A 21,730-nucleotide genomic window follows, 5' to 3' on the forward strand; every position below is an offset into this window, starting at 1 on the left:
ACATACGCACACACACGCACGTACACACACACACACACACACACCATTAAACAAACAAACAAACACACACACACACACACACACACACACACACACACACACACACACACACACACACACGCACTCACGCACTATTAAATTGCTCGCAATTGTTGGATCGGAAAGTATGGAAAACTGAAAGTGATATTCGAGATGATTATATCTCGAACATTGCATTTCGCCTTTCGCGGACATGGTACCAATTTTCGACTTATGTCATCCATTTCCGATACACACAAAAAACAACATGTTTGCCTATTCGGACATGCAAATAAACAAAGAAACAAAAGGGTTATCTCAACACCCAAACAAAACTGGTTGAAATCAACGAATGAAGTAACCAATCTCATATAGGGAAAATTTGGCCTTTAGATATACTCGTTATCATGGCTGGCCCCAGAGAACTGAAGATATCGAGAAGGATGAGCGTGCACAACGTGATCTGAGCGTGATAGTTATTCTTGTGGAAAGAGCCTTTGTTCAGGATCAATTATTCTTGTGGAAAAAGCCTTTGTTCAGGAACAATTATTCTTGTGGAAAAAGCCTTTGTTCAGGAACAATTATTCTTGTGGAAAAAGCCTTTGTTCAGGAACAATTATTCTTGTGGAAAAAGCCTTTGTTCAGGAACAATTATTCTTGTGGAAAAAGCCTTTGTTCAGGAACAATTATTCTTGTGGAAAGAGCCTTTGTTCAGGAACAATTATTCTTGTGGAAAGAACCTTTGCTCAGGAACAATCCGACTCTCTCTCTCGGCCTCAGAAGTTCGGGGATCATCAGTACGTCTGGGATCTTCTCTGGCTGCAGCAGAAGACCGTGTCGTCTTTCGTGCTTCTGGTTCTTAGTCGGCAGTGATTGCATTGAATGAATAAATGAATAAATAAACAAATAAACAAAGAAAAGAAAGAAAGAAAATCACTGTGAAGACAAAGAAGCTGTGAACAGAAACGTCTCAACAGGTTGATGAAAGCTCGCGACAAGTGCTTCCCCCGTCCCCATTCTAAACTATCGTCTCAGCAGCGGCTTCGCTCTTTTTTCTTCTTTTTTTTTATATGATAAAGTCAGATTCTGCATCAAAGGCAGACCAGAACTTTTACTTTCATTTAAACCTTGCCAACGTCGTGGTGGACACGAACCCATGCATGCACGTTGCTGGAGATGTCAGCTGGCTGTGGTGGAAGAACAAGCAAGGGGAAGACGTGGGAACTGCCCTGTGTGTAAGACAAGAGCCTCGCCGTCACATTACTGCGAGGGAAACGCATGGTGGTTCAGACAATGATACAGAAAAAAAACAGACGAACAAATTGAAGGACAAACAGACAGACTGACAGGCAAGGCAAACGCTAAGCACAACCATGTATGGAAAGCCTGCAGTTAACCATTTTATCAGCTGGAGAGCTGTGTGGAACGTTGTTCAGTCAGCGATTATTCGAAAAGACGATGAGTGGTCTTCATTTCAGAGATTGGACTTGGACCGTTCGCTTTGCCCCAGTTTTGAGTTTTCTCCTTTTCGATCTGAGTGCTTGTTCAACGTGTACAAACAAGTGCTTGCTCATGTGTGTTAAGTGGTGTGTGTGTGTGTGTGTATGTGCGTGTTTTTGCGCGCGCGCATATGCTGGCGCGTGTGTATGTGCGTACGCTCGTGCGAGCGCGCGTGTGTGTGCGTTTGTGTGCTGCGCGCAAACGCGTGCATGCATTGAAGCATTTGTTTTTCTCCATGCCTAGTACAGGATTGTATGATTAAACACTTTGAATCTGGGGCACTTGAATAGTAGCTGAGCAGACGGGTCGCGGTGAAATTGTTTTCCTTTCTTATGAAAGCAAATGCACTGTGTTGGTGACGGTGGCAAAGTTCACACCACATTTGAATTCCTGACATATGTTTTGGCTTCTCTTGTTGAATATGCTGACTGAACATCTGCCTGTAACATGTATGCATCAAAAACTTGTCTTTAATCCATTCGTGTGATTTATTCATAGGCAGTGGAAACATCCCCTTAAAATTATGTATATATGATATTCAGTTATTGTTCCCGTGCTTTTGCATGCGCAGTTTTTCTTTGGGTATTTATACAAATTTGGGTAAGTTGTGCTTTTGGATTCTTCAAATTCTATCATGAGAGAAAGGAAGAATTAATAAAATTTACTTGTGCGTGTATGGAAGCCTGTTTTCGTAATTTTTTAGTGACTGCGTTCGTGGAGTGTGTGTGTGTGTGTGTGTGTGTGTGTGCGCGCGCGCGTGCGTGCGTGTCTGTCTGTGTGTCTGTATATATATACATGTGTGTGTGTGTGTGCATGTGTGTGTGTGTGTGTGTGTGTGTGTGTGTGTGTGTGTGTGTGTTTTCCGTATTTCCATCCTGATAATGCTTTTATTATACTGGGCTTACTCCACTAATATGTTCTGGAAAGACCCCTGATCGGTCACGGCAAATCATTATAAAGCGTGTATATCTACCAATACTACCTGCTCCCAAATCCTAAACAACCGATGGTGCACTATAGGATGGTAGACAAATAATTGATATTGTTGTTTATTTGTTTGTTTGTTGCAGTTGTTTTTAAAGACAACTGTTGTTTTTGTTGTTGTTTTTTTTGTTCCTTTCTCGAGAGTCACTTCTAGATCCAGGTATGCCCCTTGGTCTGGACGCTTGTCATTCGTCGATGAGACAGGCGATAGAACGAGACCCCGTATGTATCATTCGCTTAGCGCACGTAAAAGAACCCACGGCAGTAAAAGGGCAGTCCCTGGCTAAAAGCTGAGACAAATCCAGTTCGATAAGGAAACAGATAGAGTTGAAGGCCGAGAAAAGGGTAGTCCAGCAATGTAGCGATGCACTCTCCCTGGGGAGAGCAGCCCGAGTTTCACACAGAGAAATCTGGTATGGTACAATACAAGACTAGATTAGACTAGACTAGACTAGACTAGACTATACAATGCAATGCAATGCAATGCAACACAACACAACATAATAAAATAACATACAATGTACTTGGTTTCCACTCGTGTCGTACACTATATAGTCAGAAAAAGGATAGCATGTACCTTCCTTTCTCTCTCTCTCTCCATCTCGTTCTCTCTCTCCCCCCCCCCCTCTCTCTCTCTCTCTCTCTCTCTCACACACACACACACAGATAGATAGATAGATGGATGGATAGATAGATAGATAGATGGATGGATGGATAGATAGATAGATGAATGTACGGTTGAATGATCGAATGGGAACCTGTTTGCTGGCAAGCTGTACAAAGCAAAGCTTGTAAATAATTTTTTTTTTTTTAAAGCATGCAACTTATAAAAAAAATCAAAATGAGAAATAACAACGTCAATGTGAAAATAAATGAAAAGTGAAGAAAAGGATAGATGAAAGAATGATTCACAGTTATATGCTGTACAACTTTTCTCAATGGCTTCGGACATGATGACTGGAGTGACAACAAACACAGTTGTTTCCCTTATTCCCTCTTTCCTGGGGTATGCTGTATTTGCAAGATAATATTTATAAATAATTCCGTTCGAACCAACGTGTTACCACAGGCGGGTTACATGTGCGTGCGTGTGTGTGTGTGTGTGTGTGTGTGTGTGTGTGTGTGTGTGTGTGTGTGTGTGTGTGTGTGTGTGTACGTGTACGTGTGTGTGTGTGTGTGTGTGTGTGTGTGTGTGTGAGGGCGTGTGTGTGTGATTCCACCGTGTGATGCTTTGTCTGTCTATGAGACGCACACAGTTTATGCCAAAAAAAAAGAAGAAAAAATCTATGTCACTTGATTTATTTGTATTTGTATTGATTTTCATCACAACGAATTTCTCTGTGTGAAATTCGGGCTGCTCTTCCCAGGGAGAGCGCGTCGCTACACTACAGCGCCACCCATTTTTTTGTACTTTTTTCCTGCGTGCAATTTTATTTGTTTTTCCTATCAACGTGGATTTTTCTACAGAATTTTGCCAGAAACAACCCTTTTGATGCCGTGGGTTCTTTTACGTGCGCTAAGTGCATGTTGCACACGGGACCTCAGTTTATCGTCTCATCCGAATGACTAGCGTCCAGACCACCACTCAAGGTCTAGTGGAGGGGGGGGGGTGGAAATATCGGCGACTGAGCAGTGATTCCAACCAGCGCGCTCAGATTCTCTCGCTTCCTAGGTGGACGCATTACCTCTAGGCCATCACTCCACTCATCAATACCACAACGTGTTTCATGTTTCTTGCACGTGTGCATTTATACTTGTTCTGACTCCTGTATTGTGACAGTAATGTGCATTTCATTGACAGAATACCTGTACCAGTGAGTTTCCCATCAATGGCACAGGTGTGCACTGTGTGTGTGTGTGTGTGTGCGTGTGTGTGCGTGTGTGTATGTGTGTGTGTGTGTGTGTGTGGGGGGGGGGCGGGGGGGGTATGTGTGTGTGTGCGTGTGTGTGTGTGTGTGTGATTGTGATTCAGTTCACAGCTCACATATTACACGGTTTTAAAAAAAAAAGGGGGGGAAGGGTAAGAGCTCTCAACAAGATGAGTTACAATGTGTGTGTGTGTGTATGTCTGAGAGAGAGAGAGAGAGAGAGAGAGAGAGAGAGAGAGAGAGAGAGAGAGAGAGAGTACAATTTTCAAGGTCAGTATAAGCATTTTATTTTTGAGAGTGCAACTGTCATTGCAGTGCTCTCTCTCTCTCTCTCTCTCTCTCTCTCTCTCTCTCCCTCTCTGTGATAATTTGGAATCAGTCATAATGTCTGCTGCTTGCTTTATTGACAAAGACCATTGATTTTTCCCAAAGAATCATGAGAAGACTGACTTTCAGTTCAGATCTTGACAATGAACATTGGGAAAGAATGAAGGAGTTGAAATCAATCGACACAAACAAATCTTTGAGCATCTGTTTGCATATTCCTAAATATTTTTTTTACTTACTTTTATGTGTACGAAAGGAAACTACAGTTTGTAGCAAACAGAAATAGCGACAGACTTTACAATGTCATTTTTACCCTAAACACTGCAACATGGCTGGTCACAAAAAGCATTATATTAACAAACTAGGAAACAATTTGGCAGACAATTTACATTTACCCAATGTCTCAGCAAACGGTTTCTCCTGTTTTGAAAACCCCTAGGCCCGAAAGCATTATATCAAAAAACTTGCAGGCAATCTGACAGATTTACTTCTACGCAGAGTTTCTGCAAATGGATTTGAAAACCCCGAAGACCAAAAGCGGAAATGACGTCACTTAGATTTTGACAAGGCGCGTGGTGGTCAGCAGACTCCTTCCGGGTCCCCCCACCTGTTCCATTCCCATTCTGACCACGTTCTGCATGGCGTTCTCTTCAAACTTGTTGAAGATAAAGATCTGAAACCAAAGCAAGTCACAAGGTCGCCAAAACGAACATACATCTGTACTTTGATTAACTCACTCAGTACGGCCAGTCCTCTCTTCTCCTCTACACAGACCCCTCGGATGTCCAGTGGGTGTCTGAATGACCCAACCTTTAGCTTCCGTCGTCAGAATTGTATTATTCTTTGTCAACATTCACGTCTTCAGTATAAGAGCCTTCCGCTTGTAATATTTTGATGATGGTAATTGTGGTGAAACGCTGTTAACGTCGTCTCTTTCGCCGTTCGTATGGAAAGAGTTAAAGCTGACACGTGCACATCATTTTCAGTTACGCCAATGCGCTGTGTAGACGTTACGTACTTCTCAAGGCTTAACCCTCAACGCTTAAGAAAATGGCACAAGAAAGTTTACCTGTGTGTGTGGACCCATAGTGGCGCTATGGGTCACTGACTAATTAATCAATGCTAATTACTTTAATCTGCAGTCTTCACACCCATAAACCTTCAACTAAGACCTAGCTAGGGTGCCGAACAGCACGCGAGTTTAACAGGAGGCCCATCCTTGCAGTACTCTTGAAGGAATATGCAGACATAATCAACTGCCCTCTGTAGACATCACTTTGTCATTTGTCATTTATTTCTCACACTCGGCACATTTTCTAATACAGGCTTCCTTAAGAATTTATCTGACATATATGTTTAATACCATGGACACACTGCCCGTCAAATTTCATGATCATCAACATTTCTATGTCTGCCTGGTTGTCAGTCTGCATATCGGGTTTTTGTCTTCCTCCCTACACCTGTGATCCCCCTCACCAACCCCTAGCTCTCCCCCATTCTGTCATGTTAATCATGGTTTTTCTCTCTCTCTCTCTGTCTCTCTCTCAATGGCTGTTCAGCAAATGGCTTTGATCTCATTTAAGTATTGACATATGACATTTACATGATTTGTTTCTGTGTCCTAGGATATGAATCTAATTGATGGAGTCTCCCGTCGGACCGACGGATGAGTAGGCAGACAGGCTTATTTGTCGGTGTGTGTCCTCATATGGGAGAAGAGGCCGATTCTGGATGCGCAAGTGCTTTCCCACAGGTATTTGAAAGGAAAAAAGCCTGATCAGCAACAGTTACTTTTTTCTTTAAGTGAAGAGTTGTGCAGTCCTTCTCACTCTCTGCCTACCGACGCTCACAGTCTCACAGGTGCAAGATACTGCAGATCGGTTACTTTCCTCCGCCTGGTCCGATCGTTGCGGAGCACTTTACATCGCAGAATCTAAAACACTAGAGTAACTGTCATCATATCCTGGTTTGTGTGCTTTTTTGTATCCCATCGGGAATGAGGATTGGATTTTTTTTAACTTTAAATGTTTTCTTCAAAGTGCGTGTACCCCTCTTGGACTCCCACTGCATCTACGTGTCTCACCCTGGGAGGATAGGCAGCGAGGGCAGCATAGGACACCGGTTTGACCAAGGCGTGTGTCTCTGCATACCTCCTGGCCCAGTCGGCCATCTCTCTCTCATACCGTGTCAGGCACTGGGTCTCTGTAACCATGGAGCAGATTAATATGTATGATGGCAAGAGAAGTTCAAGATCAGTTGGGAGTAAGTTACAGTACTGAACAGAGCAAGCATAACTGTACGTATACACTGAAATGTTGAAATATGCTAACGAAAATATTAAAAAAATTGTTTCGGCTAAGACGGACGGACAGTTTGGCCAAATATGTCTTAACGATAGAAATTCAGACAAGCAGGCTGATACAGAGATACATAAATTCACCTGGCTGCACGAACGTCCAATCATGAACCAGCAGGACAGTATCAGGCAATGCGTTTTCCTCGTCAGTCTCATCCCAGGCTGAACTGACACCAAACATGGCCATGAACTCGCTGGTGTGTACCACGGCATGTTGCGTCACCACAGAGCCTGCTGGGAAGCTGAGGTGACGCAGTGCAGCTGTGTCGTTGCTGAGAATCACTGATGAGAAACAGGAAACTGGGTCAGCAACCTTTACGACATGGCGTGGCATCTGTTTCAAAACTTCCTCTCTCTCTCTCTCTCTCTCTCTCTCTCTCTCTCTCTCTCTCAATTCCCTCCCTCGATCACTCTTTCTTCATTATCTTTGTCTATCTTTCAGAAGAATAATACTCATGAGTATCAGAGATTTAAAGATAATCATACCAGCCAAACATTTTGCTTCCTTCTTTGGTTCTTGCTTCTCCTGTCTAATTTGTCTACTTCTTTATGGGATCTTCGACTTGCAATCGTTTGCAGACCACGTTATTTGATATGCACCTTACTCAAATAAAAAAGAAGATGACGAGAATACTTACAAAACATATACTTGTCTTGTCCAATCACCTGCACACACACACACACACACACACACACACACACACACACACACACACTCATAGATTATCACATACAATAAACATATTTGCATATTTCCTTTTAGTAAAGCAAATATCTCATATGAAAAGGCGAAAAGTCGTGGAAATTTGGAAGTATGCATGAATCTGTAGCAAACCAGCGTAACAAATCACAGCAAAGTCAGGTCTGATATTTGTTACCATATCACGCAAAATGAATGCTGATCAAGTCCTTTTGGGTAAAAAAAAAAAAAAAGATACGTATGGGTTCTTCTCATATAGTATACTTTCAATAGGCTGTTCTGTTGACTTTCTTTTTAGAATGTCAGTAGTTTTCTGAAGATGGACAAAATCACTGCTGTAAGGTAAGTTACCTTAAGACTGTCACCGTGTTACAAACACACATGAGACATTTCTTACTCAGTGTGACTGACCTGTTTTTTCTTTCTTTTTTCTTTTTTTGTCGTTATTTCTTTTTCTTCATTCTTTAACCCTTTCCGACGTTTTCGTCAATAGGTATACTTAGTTACAAACCCCTTCTATTCACTTAATTTGTCATTACTACAAATAGATATTTTATATAAATCAAATAAACGATAAAATCTATCCAGAAAATAAGAACGGGTGAAGATTCTGTGCTTGTCTTTCTACCTCTCTCTCTCTCTCTCTCTCTCTCTCTCTCTCTCTCTCCTTCTCTCTGCCATCTTGCAATAATATAGTGTTGCAGAAACAGGCCCATCTTTACTTGTATTCCCTTTGAAACATGCTTCAGAGGAAAAAAAAAGATTCAGGAATTTCAGATATGTCCCCCCAAAAAATCACAGCCACAACCCTACCCCACCCCAATTCACAGCACCCCCCTCCCGCCCCCGCACACACACACACACACACACACACACACACACACGACATTACCTTGAAGCTATGGCGAGGGTTGAAAGAAGCAACCGACCCCTTGACGTCAGCAAGAGACGCGTCAGAAATGACGTCAAACAAGTAGAGCTGTTCTTTGAGAGGAGTCAGCTGGAGGTTGTCACTGATTGGATCAGCGTGTGCCGTCATGACCACAGCCGTCATCAGCAGCAGGAAACCCACAGTGTGCATGATGGAACGAGGAGCTCGGGTCAGCTGGTACGGTCTGACGGTATGGAAGATAGTGTTCACAGTTTATATGTCGATATTATGGCAGTAAACTAGGTGTATCGATGTCACGATGAAGTATTTGTATTTGTATTTCTTGTTATCACAACAGATTTCTCTGTGTGAAATTCGGGCTGCTCGCCCCAGGGAGAGCGCGTCGCTGTACTACAGCGCCACCCTTTTTTTTTCCTGCGCGCAGTTTTTTTATTTCTTTTTCCTATCGAACTGGACTTTTCTACAGAATTTTGCCAGGAACAACCCTTTTGTTGCCGTGGGTTCTTTTACGTGCGTTAAGTGCATGTTGCACACGGGACCTCGGTTTATCGTCTCATCCGAATGACTAGCGTTCAGACCACCACTCAAGGTTTAGTCGAGGGGGAGAAAATATCGGCGGATGAGCCGTCATTCGAACCAGCGCGCTCAGATTCTCTTTCTTCCTAGGCGGACGCGTTACCTCTAAGCCATCACTCCACACAGTTGTGTACATATATCGACACTACAGTGAAATGCGTATGTGAAGTGCCTGCGTCAACGTTCCGGCTTTGGCCAACATACAACTGACAGTGCTGGAAGAATCTGATGAATAGTTACTCAATGCACAGCCCCAGTGACTCTTCACAGAGGGAAGGGAGTGAAGAAAAAAGAAAGACGAAATATATGAAACAGGCTATTCTTATGATGAACAATATGTGTAGCATTCCTCGAGATGGATACTTTTTAAAATCTGAAATTTATATCAATATTATATTAAATATATGGTGAAGATTAAGTCCCAAACACCCAGAGCTCAACATCTGTAAAAGCCGTAACAAAAAATTGAAATAAAATAGATAACTTCAACATAATTACATGAAAATTAACGTTTCCAAATGTTATTAGAGGTGTTGACCAAATAAAAAAAAAAAATCGATTGCTAAGCTATGATTCACTGTACTTTTGATACATGAATAAATTTCACCAGACTTTGGGACAGAATCAAGGTCAAAAGGATGTCCTGTACCTCCACTCAAGGTACCACCACTCAAGGTTTAGTGGAGGGGGAGAAAATATCGGCGGCTGAGCCGTGATTCGAACCAGCGCGCTCAGATTCTCTTTCTTCCTAGGTGGACGCGTTACCTCTAGGCCATCACTCCACTTAATGGTATGGATGGTACTGTGTTGAGGGGAAACAAAGGCAAGCGATACTGACCAGTGTTGGTGAAGCTGTCAGAGTAGGACCTGTCACAGAAGGAACCTGTCGTTGATGAAGAATCACCCCAGACGTCTGCTCTCCACCGCTTTTCTGCCAGCATTTATAGGATATACGTGGGGAGAAGGGAGTGTGTGAGGGTGTACCCACGTGACTGTCACTGGCCAATCCCAGCGGTGAAGTGTCGTGTGCAAAAACAATAATGCAGTATGTCACATCAGCACTCACACTTGTAAGTTCCCTTTATGTCGATCATTTTTCCCCGTGATTGTGTTTTTTTGTTGTTGTTTTTTGTTGCTGTTTTTTTTTACTGCTTGAAGTCAGTGTGCAGATGGAACATCATCATTTTCTTTCCGTTGAAGTTATGGGAGTGTTTCATTCAAAAATGCCATGGGGCAGCTCACGTTAGAAATGTATGCCAAAGTTTCAAACACCTTTCACAAGTAGGCTATGACTAATTGTTCAGTTTGGCTTATTTGCCTGCTTCATCCATTCAGTCCCTCCAGCGCATACAAAACTCTGCTGCCCGACTCGTCCTCAGAAAGAAAAGATCTGAGCACATCACTCATATTTTGCAGCATCTCCATTGGCTCCCTGTCTCACACAGAATAAAGTATAAGATCAGTACTGTATGTTACAAATGTATTCACAAATCTGCCCCTTCCTATCTCTGTGGCTGCCTTCACCTCTACACTCGCTTTCTACGATCGGCTTCGGATCCACTCTGTTTACGCATACCCAGATTCAAACACTCCACTGTTAGACGCCGTTCTTTCTCTGTCTCTGGACCTTGCATTTGGAATGAACTTCCTCTTTCGCTTCGTCAGGTCTCCGCACTCAGCTCTTTCAAGTCTGGCCTTAAAAGCCACCTCTTCACAAGATAGCCTCCCTCCCCTACCTCTTCCTTGTCTTCAGTTTCTTCAGTTTTAGAGTTATGCATGCGTGTGAATGACTGGTGTGAAAGGGCTTAGATTTGTCTCTGCACAAGATTCAGCGCTATATAAATACTATTATTATTATTATTATCATTATTATTATTTCATCATTTCCTGACTTAATTAAGGAATTTGTGCCGGCATGCTGGGCGAGCACATGTATAAATTGTTCTCTTAGCTTTATAAACAGTGGACACAAAAGCATGAAATACATCGTTTCATCATCAACAGCGTTTCAACAAAGAGTACCAACAAATACCGTTCAGTTGCTTTTCCTGTAAGAAATCCGATGTTTGCTCAATACCGAAACGCTAATCAAAATACAATGACAATCATTTTCAAATGGCCTTTTTTCAAATTCAGGGAGAGAAAAAATACATGCATAAAAATCAAACTGGTAAAAGGAGAGCTGAAAACAAAAACAAAACAATCGAGGATGAGCACGTAAGCTTTCTAGCATCTTTTCACAAAACAGCATACAAGAAAAACAAACAAAACTCAAGACAAAGGATCTTTGATGTCTGTCCGAGTATGCAGGAACATGTCAATTTTTTGTTGTTGTTGTTGTTGTTTGTTGTTGTTGTTATTGTTGTTGTTTTTCTATATCATAGAGCCCAAACATTGTGTATTTTGTACGTAACTGCATTTAACAGTGTCTGAAGAGGGTTTTTTGTGTTTTGTTTTTCACCGAACTTGAATTCTTTAACGGCACGATGTGTTGGCTTTCTTTTCAAAGGTTAAACAGACTTGTGACCAAAAAAATACAGCGAGAAGCAAAGTATTTTACGAATCAGCGCGTGTACGTACGTGCGCGCGCGCGCGTGTGTGTGTGTGAGTGTGTGTATGGCAACAGACAGGGAGGGAGGAAGGGGGTGCAGAATATTCTGCAATTTGAACATTGGTTCCTACAATAACCGATTGTGACGGAGAAATTATAGCGCAGAAGTAGGCTACATGTCGTTATATCCCCCAGATAATTAGTTTTGCGCACGGTACTAAGCCACGAGTATTGAACAATAGCAGTCATCCAAATAATATACAGTGTCCAAGACTCCCAACCTTTTATCCTCCTCAGTGTACCTGCGGACATCTGACAGCGAACAGTGTTATTATTCTGGCTGGGCACGTTCACATTTCGGGCTGTGTTTCCATTGAAATTTTCAGGAAAGATGGGTAACTGCTCTTTTTCTCTGTTTCTATCTCTGTCTCTGTCTCGGTTTTTGTCTCTGTCGCTCTCTTTTTCGCGCCTTCATCACGTTTTTGCGCCTTATACATATTATTATTAGTAGTAGTAGTACTTTTTATGTATTTATCCTTTTTTTTTCTCAAGGCCTGACTAAGCGCGTTGGGTTACGGTGCTGGTCAGGCATCTGCTTGGCAGATGTGGTATAGCGTATATGGATTTGTCCGAACGCAGTGACGCCTCCTTGAGCTACCGAAACGGAAACGGAAACTCTTTCGCGCACGCGCACTTTCATTTGTGTGTGTGTGTGTGCGTGCGTACATGTCAGTGTTTTAAACGCATACAAGAAAAACAAGAAAACATTTCAAACAAGGATCTTTGATGTCTGTCCGATATCAGGAACATGTCAATTTTTTGCTCGGGTTGTTTATTTATTGTTCTGTTATTGTTCTGTTTTTCTATATCATAGACCAAACATGTATTTGTATTTTATCGAATGCATTTAACGTGTCTGAAGGTTTTGTGTTTGTTCACGACTGATTCTTACGGCATCATGTGTTGCGCTTTCGTTCAAAGGTAAACAGACTGTACCACAAAAAACAGCAAACAATATTACGATCAGTGGTGTACGTCTGCGCGCGGCGTGTGTGTGTGTGAGTGTGTAGGCAACAACAGGAGGGAGGTAAGGGGGTGAGATATTTGCAATTGAATGGTCCTACAATACGATGTGGGAGAATTATAGGGAAGTGGTATGTGTTATATGTCCAGTAATTGTTTTGTGTCGAGGTAACCCGAGTATTGAACAATAGGTCTCAATAATTAGTGTCAGATACTTTTTGTGTATGATTATGTGTGTATGGGCGTTGGGTGGGTGAGTTTCTGTCGTCAAGGTGAACTTCTGTCGTCATGATAAGTGATGGAAGGTAAAGCGTGTGCAGATTTGGTGTGTTGTGTGTGTACGCGCGCGTGCGCGCGTGTGTGCGTATAGGTATACTCGCCCCCTCCCCAACAGATGCACACACACACAAGCATACCAGTACACAAGCACACACACATACATGCACGCGCGCGCGTGCGCGTGCACGCACACACAAACCTTTGCACACAAACCAGAAGAAGACATAAAAAGAAAAATAAGTCACAAAGAGCACTTTTTTGCCGTGAAACTCGCTGGTACAGGTGTTCTGTCAATAAAATTCTCATCACTGTCACAAGACAGGGAGTCAGAACGAGTATCAAACACACACGTGCTGGAAACACGTGGCGGTTTTGATAAACGTATCAAATGACAGAAACATTTCATACAGGCTACGGTTGTCCCCGCTCAAGCTGACCTCATCAGGTAAGTCGACACATTTCTTTGGCTCCAGCCAGCAGATTTAATACTAAATCATTCTCTGTAAAATGTCCTCGTTTAACTCGACCTCCTGTAATTTGATCATCTTCATTCGCAATGGCATTCATACGTTATGTGTAAGTCTCGCAGACACATTAGGCATCACTGGGCGCGCGCGCGCACACACACACACACATATATATATATATATATATATATACACGCACACAGACATATAATATTATGTATTTGTATTTTCTGTTTGTATTTCTTTTTATCACAGCAGATTTCTCTCTATTGAGACAGACAGACAGATAGCAACCATCACAAAAAGAAGAAAATTACTATTTTTTCAATCTGTTTACTTTCATTTAGTGGGTGGCCATGTTTACTCCTTCAGCTCACAAAAAAGAAATCCCTTCTTTTCGCAACTGAAGATCATAATCATAAATTTTATAATAAAAAAAAAAAAATCAGTTTCCCTTTCTCATACTCATACAGGCCACGGTTGTGGTCGAGCATTCGGTTATTTGAAGATTTGTTATTAATCATCGCAGTCTGGCTCAAACCCTTTGTGAACCCTCGTCTGATGGAGTCTCCCATCGGACCGACGGATGGGTAGGCAGGCAGGCTTATCTGTCGGTGTGTGTCCTCATATGGGAGAAGAGGCCGATTCTGGATGCGCAGCACTTCCCACAGGTGTTGCAAGGGAAAACGTCTCCAGAAGTTGAGCCCTCGTCTAATCATTGCAGATTGGGCCAGTTCCTGAGTGAACCCACACCACTCAGCAGTCACCCTTGGCCAGTTTCAGAATGAGGAGGACATTATAATATGCACTCCTGCATTTCATTACAACGTCAGTTCAAGCACGTCCAGCGAAGCAAACATAAAAACGCAGATTTAAAGTGGAATTATGACTCAAATTTCAGCGGATAAGAACAATGTGTTCCACACAAGAGACAAATTATTCATCATCCCGAGTTTTATTGATTTCCTAAATCAAGTTGTGTGGTTCTTTTCCAATACGAAATAAACTGCTAAAACCATTCGTGAACATGATTTGTACTTTATAGGTATCACTATATTGGTATCAGTTTATTGCTTTTTGAGCATATAGTGGAGAGTGTCTTGCCCAAATTACATCCCCATTCTCTGGGCCGAGAGGGTTTTTGGACAGTCGGCGTTGGGATGGTTCCCAAAGGCCAACCAGCCCCCAAAGCTGCAGCACTAAGAGCCAGTGCAATTTTGCCTCCTAGTTTGAGAGTCATAGTCCTTCACAAAAGACTAAGCTGTAAATGATTTCCCATTGCAATGGTGTAGACTTTGTTGTTGACCCAACTGTAAAGTTATGTCCATCTTTGATGTAAGTTGAACATCCAAAAAGAAACTCATCTCCGACAGTGCTGACGTGTGCACCCAGACCTCGACATTGCATACTGGGTGAAGTCCTAAGCCTACCCGAACTAATTTTGTCGTCGATGTATAGGTCTTTTGCTAAACCAACCCTGACATAATCATCACATACTGGATCCAACTTCTAAGCGCTAACCCACGTCTTAGTATAAAAAAGGGAGAAAAAAAACACCTTGGTAAACTCCTATGCCAAACAGACCGAATCATCGCAAGTTTAAATCAGTTACTGTACTACACCAACCCTCACGAAACGATCGCACATTAGATCAACTCCTACGCGCCAACCCAGGCAGGCCTCGTCATCATCAACTGGATCAACTCCCACCCATCCGATCCCAGACCTAATCATCGCAGTTTGGGTCAGTCTCTTCTTGAACCCACTTGCCACTGGCGTCACAGACGCGCTGTCCGTTACCCCCGCCCTCCTTTTCCTCTTTGCAGGTGTAGGTGACGACGTCACTGGTCAGGTAGGACTCTTGGGTCGGCTGGTGTCGCGCCCCGGACACCGACGGAGGCGTTGAACAGGTCGCTGGTGGAGAGGTCGTGGTGGTGGTGGTGGTTGACGTGGTAGTCGTCAGCGGAGTCGTTGTGGTGGTTGGTGTGGTGGTGGTTGGTGTGGTGGTGGTTGGTGGGGACGTAGTGGTGGTTGGTGGGGACGTAGTGGTGGTTGGTGTGGTGGTGGTTGGTGTGGTGGTGATTGGTGGGGACGTGGTGGTGGTTGGTGTGGTGGTGGTTGGTGTAGACGTAGTAGTGGTCGGGGACGTGGTGCTGGTGGTTGGTGTGGACGTAGTGGTGGTGGTTGGTGTTGTGGTGGTTGGTGTGGATGTAGTGGTGGTGGTTGGTGTGGTGGTGGTTGGTGTGGTAGTGGTGGTGGTTGGTGTGGTGGTGGTTGGTGTGGTGGTGGTTGGTGTGGACGTGGTGGTGGTGGTTGGTGAGGACGTGGTGGTGGTTGGTGTGGTGGTGGTTGTTGGTTGGGACGTGACGGTGGTTGCTAGTGACATGGTGGTGGTCGCTAGGGACGTGGCGGTGGTCGCTAGGGACGTGGTGGTCGTCGCTAGGGACGTGGTGGTGGTGGTGGTGGTCGGCGGAGATGCGGCTGGCTGAGGCAGTGGGAGGGAGGGCGTGGGACAACCGGATCCTGTGGACATTGATCACGAGGTTCATTGTTCATTTGTCGTTGCTGCAGCAGTAGGTGGGTGTGTATAGATCAATTAAGAAATAATCCTGCCTGCACGCGCTTGCGTCGCGTGCCCACCTTCTCAGGTCCTCCTCCTCCTTCTCCTCCTTTTCCACGTTCACACACATACCCACACGCACTCACACAGGCGCACGAACCCACGAGCACATGATTCATATTCACACATGTACACAGGCACATACAGACACGAAGAAAAAGACACAGAGACACAGAATACAGAGACACAGAAACTCGCACACGAGTGCGCACACAGACATACGTACACGTACACACAGACACAGACACTCACACACACACACACACACACACACGCACGCACACGCACACACTAACATACACACTAACACACACACACACTCTCTCTCTCTCTCTGTCACACACACACACACACACACACACACACACACACGTTTGAACAGAAGCCGCATATTACATGCGGATGGGGCTGATGACTAGATCTTCAGGTAGATGGTTGTTGATTACAAAATTCTATTGATCATACTGGATTTATTCGAGAGACAGGGCATTGACTGCTTTGGGGAAAAAGCTATTGGCGAAGCGATTGGTTTTCGCCCTTATACGTTTGTACCGTACGTACTAATGCTAAAAAAGGCACATGTTACCAGTTGATGAATAACGATAGCTCGACGATCGATAACTGTCGCTCGCTGAGCGCGCTAACATGACCATTAGAGCAGTAAATATTTGCATTTGTATTTCTTTTTATTACAACACATTTCTCTGTGCGAAATTCGGGCTGCTCTCCCTAGAGAGAGCGCGTAGCTACACTACAACGCCACCCATTTTAAAAAATTTTTTTTCCTGAGTGCAGTTTTATTTGTTTTTCCTATCGAAGTGGATTTTTCTACAGAATTTTGCCAGGAACAACCCCTTTGTTGCCGTGGGTTCTTTTACGTGCGCTAAATGCATGCTGCACACGGGACCTCGGTTTATCGTCTCATCCGACTGACTAGCGTCCAGACCAACACTCAAGGTCTAGTGGAGGGGGAGAAAATATCGGCGGCTGAGCCGTGATTCCAACCAGCGCGCTCAGATTCTCTCGCTTCCTAGGCGGACGCGTTACCTCTAAGCCATCACTCCACATATAGAGTATCAGTATAAGTACCAGCAGCTCAAGGAGGCGTCACTGCGTTCGGACAAATCCATATACGCTACACCACATCTGCTAAGCAGATGCCTGACCAGCAGCGTAACGCAGCACGCTTAGTTAGGCCTTGAGAGAAAAAAAAACGATAAAGACAAGATAAGATCAAATAAGAATAAATAAACAAACAAATAAATGGTCACACACACCAAAAAAAAAAAAAAAAGTAATAAAAGTAAATAGAGATTTTTGATACTCATGCCCAAATTTCAGTCGGACACGAGCTGTAAAAGTCAAAGCACAAGAAGCGTATTCTGCAGTAGACAGGAACGTCAGGAAAGATAGGCGTGACTGCAGGGGAACGCTGGCAAACGAAAGAAGCAGAGGAAGCGGCTCACCACGGAAACATGCAGAGTCTCTATGCGACCATCACGGGGCTGTCAGGAAACCAGAAAGACCCAAGGAGGACAAGCGGGTTGTGAAGCATCCGACTAGGAAGCGAGCGTCAGGCCTTGATTCCCGACAGGACGGGCGCAATAGCCGAGTGGTTAAAGCGTTAGACTTTCAATCTGAGGGTCCCTGGGTTCGAATCTCGGTAACGGCGCCTAGTGGGTGGGTAAAGGGTGGAGATTTTTCCGATCTCCCAGGTCAACATATGTGCAGACCTGCTTGTGCCTGAACCCCCTTCGTGTGTATACGAAAGCAGAAAATCAAATACGCACGTTAAAGATCCTGTAATCCCTGTCAGCGTTCGGTGGGTTATAGAAACAAGAATATACCCAGCATGCACAACCCCGAAAGCGGAGTATGGCTGCCTATATGGCGAGGTTAAAAAGGTCATACACGTAAAAGCCCACTCGTGTACATACGAGTGAACGTGGGAGTTGCAGCACACGAACGAAGAAGAAGAGAGATTCCGGACAGGAACGATTTTTCTTTATTCGCCCCTCCACCAGAACTTGTGGGAGTAGTAGGTGTTTGGGGGGGGGGGGGGTCCTGGGGGTCTGTCATTTGGATGAGATGTTAAATGGAAGTCACGTTGCAACACACGTTTGCGCACTTAGAATAACTCACGGCTGAACAAAATAAACAAACAAACAAAAAAAAAGTTGACTCCAGCTAAATTAAGCAAAAAATTCCCATTTGAAGAGTAAAAACGATACAAGATACACCTCTAATTGTCAGTAAAGTATGGGCATACAAGGGCATACAAGTACATACATATAGAGAGAAAACGAGAGAGAAAAGAAAAAGTGGTAACTGATTATGGCGAGGCGATACCTTGCACACGTGTGCATTCATAAATAGACCAACCCCTTTCCCAACATAATACACAAGAGCAACCTCCACCCTCCACCTCTTCTCCCCCCCACCAACCCCCCTCCCGCCCCTCCGCCCCCCACCCCGCTCTTCACTCACCTTGGCATCCTTTGAACGTGTACGACCTGGCTGTAGGAGCAGCAAACGACGACGGCGAGAGCCCAGAGATCCCCACAGAATAACAGGTACACGCCCTCCCTGGATCCACAGACTCGGGCCAGAAGGTCATGCCTTTGCTGTCGGCCTCCACGCACGTGCTGGCACACTCCAGGAAAGACCTGACGTTGGCGGAACACAGCACGGACTCTTGGAACACTGACCCGTGTCTTTCCAAGACCTGCTGCATTCTGATGGTTCGCAGGGAGCAGCAGTGGGGGATGCAGAGCCACGCCACTAACATGAGGCTGGGGATGGGAGAGTGACCCATGATCTGGATTGGAAGGGGGTGGTGGAGGAGGAGGGTGGAGGAGAAGATCAGATCTCACGAGACAGGTGAGGGGGCGGGGGACGGAAGGTGGGGGGTAGCGGGGGTGCGGGGGGGGTAAGCCAGGACAAACGTGAAGAAAGGCTCTTGTTGTCTGGACAAGTTTTTATTGTTGTTGTAAGGAGTTAAGGGCCGAAACACTTGACTGAGGGGGGCTTCTTCTCTGAAGACCTTGTACTGTCCAGTTCTCCTAAGAGTTTCGAATCACTCTTGATCACTCTTGTTGTCTGGAATTTTTTTTTTTTATTGTTGTTGTGTGGAAACTGAAAAAGGCCTCTTGGTATTTGGTTGTTTTTTTTTAAACTGTGTATTGTATTTGGATATTGTTGTTTTTGTTGTTGTTTTTTAATGGAAATTAAAAGGTCTCTTATTCTTAGGAAAAAGCGTTGTTGGTTTTATCGAAACCTAAGAAGGTCTCTGGTTGGCAGGAAAGGGTGTGGGTTTTTTTTGTGTATACAAAAAACAGAAAAAGAGTCAATGGAAACTGAAGGTCTCTTGTTGAACGTAGAACGCCTCTTGAATGGAAAGTGAGTCTTGTTGTCTGAAAATCAAAGAACGTCTCCTGAATGGAAAGTGAAAGTCTTGTTGTCTGAAAATCAAAGAACGTCTCCTGAATGGAAAGTGAGTCTTGTTGTCTGAAAATCAAAGAACGTCTCTTGAATGGATAGTGAGTCTTGTTGTCTGAAAATCAAAGAACGTCTCCTGAATGGAAAGTGAGTCTTGTTGTCTGAAAATCAAAGAACGTCTCTTGAATGGAAAGTGAGTCTTGTTGTCTGAAAATCAAAGAACGTCTCCTGAATGGAAAGTGAGTCTTGTTGTCTGAAAATCAAAGAACGTCTCCTGAATGGAAAGTGAGTCTTGTTGTCTGAAAATCAAAGAACGTCTCCTGAATGGAAAGTGAGTCTTGTTGTCTGAAAATCAAAGAACGTCTCCTGAATGGAAAGTGAGTCTTGTTGTCTGAAAATCAAAGAACGTCTCTTGAATGGATAGTGAGTCTTGTTGTCTGAAAATCAAAGAACGTCTCCTGAATGGAAAGTGAGTCTTGTTGTCTGAAAATCAAAGAACGTCTCCTGAATGGAAAGTGAGTCTTGTTGTCTGAAAATCAAAGAACGTCTCCTGAATGGAAAGTGACAAAGAACGTCTCCTGAATGGAAGTGAGTCTTGTTGTCTGAAAATCAAAGAACGTCTCCTGAATGGGAAAGTGAGTCTTGTTGTCTGAAAATCAAAGAACGTCTCCTGAATGGAAAGTGAGTTGAGTCTTGTTGTCTGAAAATCAAAGAACGTCTCCTGAATGGAAAGTGAAAGTCTTGTTGTCTGAAAATCAAAGAACGTCTCCTGAATGGAAAGTGAGTCTTGTTGTCTGAAAATCAAAGAACGTCTCCTGAATGGAAAGTGAGTCTTGTTGTCTGAAAATCAAAGAACGTCTCCTGAATGGAAAGTGAAAGTCTTGTTGTCTGAAAATCAAAGAACGTCTCCTGAATGGATCATCATCATCATCATCATCGCTATTACTATAATGATGATGATGATAATTACAATTGTTATTATCATTATTGGTTATATAAGTAGTAGAAGTAGCAGTAGTCGTGGTAGTAGCAGCAGTAGTAGTAGTAGTAGCAAAAGTAGTGGTAGCAGTAGTAGCAGCAGCAGCAGTAGTAGAAGTAGTGGGAAGAGGTGGAGGAGGAGTGCTCTTCTACATATTATTATCATAAATTTTTTGTTTGTTAACATTGTTATTTTTAGTATCATTGTTGTTGTTGTGCTGCTACTATTGATTTTTGCTTACTGGTGCACTGTTCCCCTTGTTTATGCTACGCTCAGGAGATTTCATCATTGCCATCGTCGTCATGGCAGAAGATAAGAATAAGGAACAGGATGCTTTTTTTTTTTTTGCTTTTTTTTTTTTTCAAGCTGTCTTGTTGTTTGAGATGTATTACTATGAAATATTTCTGAATATGTGAATTATGGCCCGAAATGTAAATCGTCGCATGATTTGCGATGCATCTTTAATACAATACAATAATTAGAATTGTCACCGAGATAATCAAGTATACGTACTTCAGGAAAGAAAACAAAAAGAAAAGAAAAAGATTCAATTGTCTCTTGATAAATCGAACCCGCCAAGGGGAAAAAAGTCGACTTATCCAAGGTGTGGTTAAGTCGACCATTTCTTGAAGAAAGTTGACTTATTCAAGGTATGGGATGTCAGCATGAAAAGAAAAACAAACGACTAACAATCAATTACTTTTAATCAGGTGTGATGATTTTCACGGTTTCTGCTTTTGTGCTAAATAACAATTACATCAAACAATAAAGAAATAGTCAGCAAAAGCAATAAAGGTAAATAAGGCGATTTTTTTGTTCATGAAATAGAGTATGGTTCCCACTGGTAACAAATGTTAACCATAAAGGAAACCTAAGCACGAATAGACTAAAGAAGGAGTGGTTCCCATCCACACACCATTCACCCACCGCTCGAGAATTTGACCGAAATAGTTAAGGGGGAAAAGGTAGGGTGGTGGAGGAAGGAGGGAGGGTGTACTGAAAAAAAAGGGGAAAAAGAGAGAGAGAGAAATGGCTGCATGGTAAAAAATAAAAACACACACACACACACAAAGCACAATACAAAAAACAACAACAACAAAAAAACACAAAAAAACATGTTACGAAAGTTTTGTTTTCTTTCAAACAGTCCAA

General features: G+C 43.4%; 1 protein-coding gene across 1 annotated transcript; it reads right to left on the bottom strand.

Moving 5' to 3' along the window:
* Nucleotides 1–4,764: 4,764 nt before the first annotated feature.
* LOC143283350 (uncharacterized) lies at nucleotides 4,765–10,136 on the bottom strand. Its single transcript, XM_076589557.1, has 6 exons — nucleotides 10,060–10,136; nucleotides 8,646–8,868; nucleotides 7,692–7,719; nucleotides 7,138–7,335; nucleotides 6,781–6,899; nucleotides 4,765–5,370 (listed from the first exon to the last, which is right to left on the bottom strand). The coding sequence occupies exons 2-6, from the start codon at nucleotides 8,832–8,834 to the stop codon at nucleotides 5,251–5,253; spliced, it is 654 nt and encodes a 217-aa protein (XP_076445672.1). The 5' UTR covers nucleotides 8,835–8,868; nucleotides 10,060–10,136; the 3' UTR covers nucleotides 4,765–5,250.
* Nucleotides 10,137–21,730: the final 11,594 nt, after the last annotated feature.

The sequence above is a fragment of the Babylonia areolata genome, chromosome 6, assembly GCF_041734735.1.
Source record: "Babylonia areolata isolate BAREFJ2019XMU chromosome 6, ASM4173473v1, whole genome shotgun sequence".
Classification (NCBI taxonomy): domain Eukaryota; kingdom Metazoa; phylum Mollusca; class Gastropoda; order Neogastropoda; family Buccinidae; genus Babylonia; species Babylonia areolata.

Coding starts and splice junctions, on each gene's coding strand:
- LOC143283350 (XM_076589557.1), bottom strand. CDS start 8,834: ATGCACACTGTGGGTTTCCTGCTGCTGATGACGGCTGTGGTCATGACG. Junction 7,336..7,691: donor ACAAGACAAGTATATGTTTT/GTAAGTATTCTC, acceptor GTTTCTCATCAG/TGATTCTCAGCAACGACACA. Junction 6,900..7,137: donor TTGGACGTTCGTGCAGCCAG/GTGAATTTATGT, acceptor CCATGGTTACAG/AGACCCAGTGCCTGACACGG.